Source organism: Paroedura picta, chromosome 5, assembly GCF_049243985.1.
Source record: "Paroedura picta isolate Pp20150507F chromosome 5, Ppicta_v3.0, whole genome shotgun sequence".
Taxonomy (NCBI): Eukaryota; Metazoa; Chordata; class Lepidosauria; order Squamata; family Gekkonidae; genus Paroedura; species Paroedura picta.
In genome coordinates, this window is record NC_135373.1 from 72,589,564 (window position 1) to 72,594,010 (window position 4,447).

Genomic DNA, 4,447 nt, shown 5'->3' on the forward strand with positions numbered 1-4,447 from the left:
TGTTGGGTCGATTTCCATGCAGTCTTATAGGAACTTTTGCCAGTGTGTCCCCTTGATTTCAGTAGGTATAGGATAAAGTGACTGTACATGAAGTTGCTCTGTCTGTCGGTTACTTAGTTCCAGGCGCAAATCCCAGCCCCCTCCCCCCCCCCCCGGCTGTAGATAATTGGCATCTTACTACCCACTTTGCTGTGTTAGGAGGTTTTTAATTCGTTTTTAAATGTAGACAATGTAGACAACCCCAGTGTCTTGTACATGAGGTACAAGAAAAAATTTTAAAACATCAATATGTGTCACATATTTTTTTCTAATCTGTTACCAGTCTCCTTGTTGTCCTCAAGAGTAGTGGGTTTGTTCATTTTTACTTGGTAATGTGCCCTGCTCTCTTTAGGGACCCCCTCCCCCCCTAAAAAGATACTCATCATTAATAAGAAGAGTTAGTTTTTTAGCCTTTAGGCTTTTCATTGCCTAAGGCAGGGGTAGTCAAACTTCGGCCCTCTAAATGTCCATGGACTACAATTCCCATGAGCCCCTGCCAGCATTTGCTGGCAAGGGCTTATGGGAATTGTAGTCCATGGACATCTGGAGGGCCGCAGTTTGACTACCCCTGGCCTAAAGGAATATCAAAGTGGCTTACAATCACCTTCCTTTCCTCTCTCCACAACAGACACCTTGTGAGGTAGTTGAGGCTGAGAGAGCCCTGACAGGACTGCTCTGTGAGAACAGCACTATCAGAGCAGTGACAAGCCCAAGGTCACTCAGCTAGCTGCATGCGGGGGAGTGGGGAATCAAATATGGCCCACCAGATTAGAAGCTGCCACTCTCAACCACTGCAGACTGTAGATGCTCAAATATCATTGCTCTGGAATAGTTTTATTATAACTTATTTAGTTATTAAATTCATTTATAGGCTGCCTTTCTCCCCAATAGAGAACCTTAAGTTGTTGACATTGTTCACTGTTTTATTTTTAAATTGCCTGCAAGGTTGGTTAGGCTGAGAGTGTGTGACTGGCTCAATGTCACCCAGCAAACTTCTGTGGCAGAGTGAGGATATGAACCTTTGTAATAGCTCTATGGAGTTATGTGACACAGATAGCATTTGCTGGGAACATTGATCTGGTAATATACATATGTTTGTATAGACACATACACACCCCAAGTGTATTTGTTTGACCACATGAAGCTGCCTTCTGGTTAACATCTGTTCTGACTGTCTAGTTCTCCTGGGTCTGAGGGTAGGTCTTTCACATTGCCTTTCACCTGAACCTTTTAATTGGACCTGAGATGTTCTGAATTCAAAACAGATTCACTTACACTGAACCCCAATCCAAAGCAAAGGACTATTGGAAAAACAGGTTGTTTTACTGTATTTCAGATGAAGAAGTTCACATAAATAAATTAGGTGCAATGCTGACTGTTTTTAAAACAGTTGCGTGCTTTAGCCATATACCATACAAACTGAAAGTGGTAGCTGTTTTACATGGGCTATAGAACACGTCCTAGTGTTGGGGTTCCACAGAGAAAGGCAGTGCAGATATGACTGCAGTTCCACGAGGTTCACCATGTTTCCTTTAGGAGTAACGGTGTCTGGGCTGAAGTTGTTACCATGGCAGTCATTCACAAGTTGGATTTCCCTTTGTGGGTGTCAATTCTGTTGTACTAGAACAGAGTAAGAGCCCAGTAGTACCTTAAAGACTAACAATGTGGCAGGCTATGAGCTTTCTTGATTCATTGCTCACTTCTTCAACCGCAGACAGACTAACATGGCTACCCATCTTGATCTTGTGAATGATTGATCTAGCATGGTATTGAACAGTGTTGGATAGAGCCCATATTTCTCCATGTTTTCATGCAAAACATCCCACTAAGAGAGCCAGCTTGGTGTAGTGGTTTGGAGCATGGACTTCTAACCTGGCAAGCCTGGATTGGTTCCTCACTCCCCCACATGCAGCCAGCTGGGTGACCTTGGGCTCGTCACAGCTCTGATAGTGCTCTTCTGACCGAGCAGTGATATCAGGGCTCTCTCAGCCTCACCTCCTCACAAGGGTGTCTATTGTGGGGAGAGGAAAGGGAACTGTAAGCCGCTTTGAGACTCCTTCGAGTAGAGAAAAAGTGGCATATAAGAACCAACTCTTCTTCTTCTAAGAGCTTCCACAGTCTTTGGGGTAGTTTGTTGCATTGCAGAACTGCTTTTGCAGATAGGAATAATTTTGTATTTTACTGTGATGAATCATTCTTTTTCCTGCAGGGCAGCCTATTTGGGGTTGGGGGTTGGGCATACTGATGCTGCAGTATAAGAGGCATGTGCTCTAAATGAGTTTTAATAGTAGATGAATCACATCTATTGTCTTTATTTTTTCTCTAGATTTGTGTTTTAGATACGCTTAAAGTGCCTGCGGTTAGCCATTTGCTGAAAATCAACTGACCAAGTCGGGAACATGGCTGCTCCAGGGAATGCTTTACATCTCTTCTTGGTGTTTTTTTCATTGCTGGTTGGAGTTCCAGCTGTGGAAGCTTTGGATACAGGCGACGCTCTAGCTATCTTGCTGGGTATGGTTCTCAGTGCTGTTGGACTCTGTGCCTGTTTGGGCTTATATGCAAGAAAACGCAATGGAGAACTGTGACTTGAAGAAAAGATGTCCAGGTTAAGGACAGACAACTTCTTAGTTGGATGGAGGTTTAAACATTGGGTTCCCGTTGTCCCCCAAACTGTCAAATGGGTCCTCAAATCTTTATTGCCATGTTTTGTTGATGAATAGATACTGTGTCTGATAGAAAGATGTGAAATTGAATGTGAGAATATAATGACTTTATATTTTCTGTGATTTAGATATTGCTTTAAGAGGGAAACCACTGGTTTTATTGCACAGGAAAAATTAAATATAAAGTTGCATAAGAAAATGTCACTTGAGGTTCCTGAGAAGGCAGATGTACAGAAATTGGTCAAAATTATATGTATGATCTTTTGTAATAGAGAAAAACTCCTAATTGATAACATTAAGGATTTCTTAAGTGTTATTCAAAACCCATTCCAATAGATATGTAAAGTCTTTCAGTATAACTAAGTAATTCCACAAATTGCATATAGGGGTGTGCAAGGCGGAAAGTGCTTCTGACCTATGTGTTTAATTGAGGACCTAGATCTTGATTAAAGGTGTACCTAAATTCCTTGCAAAAATTTTGCATATTTTAAAAGGAAGAAATATTTCCACAAAAAGAATCAAAATCATAGGGATTTGAGAATGTTTAGTCTGATCTTAGCATGCAGTGATTGTTTTAAATAATTGCTTTAAGATGAATAGAAGAGTCTAACAGTATAATCTGATGAAGAGTTACCCCACTTTAAGCACAACATGGTACAACATGCTTCCCTTTTGACAAGTTGGTTGAGGGATAAGAAGGGTGTTCTAATGGAATACTGGTTTTGCTTCTATTTAACAGTCCTAAGAGCCCATGTGTAATTTCATGATTTATCATCCTTTTTTTAAAAGGCAAGCTCCAATACTGTGAACACTGTCATGTCTGCTTAAGGAGGTGTAGTAACGAAGTACAGTATACAATAAAGTGAATTTACTGACCCGCTATAGCTGAAAAGAAGAATATTATCCATAAGTCTCTCTCCACATCACAATTTAGCACTGATGTCTGAAATTAAAGGTGCCGTTTTGCTAGGTTCCTCTTTAGGATAGTTGCACATCTGACTTAAAAATAAAATAGAAATTCCGATAGAGTAAGGAGAGGCTATTTAAAGTGAATTTTGTTTGGTTTGTTTCAGAAAGTTGATGGGCTACCTTATGGTAACAGGTCTGCTATTCCACTTTTCCCAGTTGAATGTGTGTTATCCAGGCTTGGTATGCACAAATTGTTCACTGAGGTCTGACTATTTGAACATCTTTGTCAGCTTGTTTTCATGTTTGCTTTCTATTTTTAAAGGAATCAGAACCATACTTGCTTATGGGTCTTGATCTAGTTTGTTTTTAATATGCAAATAAATGTCTTATGTGACAAGGGATTATATAATATTTAGTCCTACTAAGAGCCATGGACTGAGAAGTCTGATACAGATTTTAGGGTTAATTAAATATAATTAAGCTTATAGGGTTGGAATGCTTTCAAAATATGCTCTCACAGGTGGTCTTCCCAACTCTGGTACAATCCAGCAGAATCAATACAGGTCAAACAAAGTCACTGTGTAAGTCCTGCCACTCAGTATATATATTTGTCTTTGGTACAAAATATATATGCATTGTGTTGGATGCAAAGTGGTGTTGGATTATGAGTGTAGCTGATTATCATTCTAAAATATAGGTAAGTGGCACCTGGAAAAGGAGCAGATCAGTTTGTGTTTTTCAAAGGCATGTGAATGGAAACATCGCCAAGCATTCATTTTACACCTGATGTGAAGCATGTGTGTTTTGTACTAGAACACAAAAATGTATTTTCTGAA

The 4,447-nt window shown here is 40.0% G+C and overlaps 1 protein-coding gene across 1 annotated transcript; it reads left to right on the plus strand.

Annotated features, from left to right (window-relative positions):
- The first annotated feature begins 2,438 nt into the window (after positions 1-2,438).
- SMIM30 (small integral membrane protein 30) lies at positions 2,439-3,947 on the plus strand. Its single transcript, XM_077338487.1, has one exon. The coding sequence runs from the start codon at positions 2,439-2,441 to the stop codon at positions 2,622-2,624; it is 186 nt and encodes a 61-aa protein (XP_077194602.1). The 3' UTR covers positions 2,625-3,947.
- The last annotated feature ends 500 nt before the right edge of the window (positions 3,948-4,447 follow it).

What these genes read in the sequence shown, in the direction of transcription:
- SMIM30 (XM_077338487.1), top strand. Translation starts at nt 2,439, where the DNA reads ATGGCTGCTCCAGGGAATGCTTTACATCTCTTCTTGGTGTTTTTTTCA.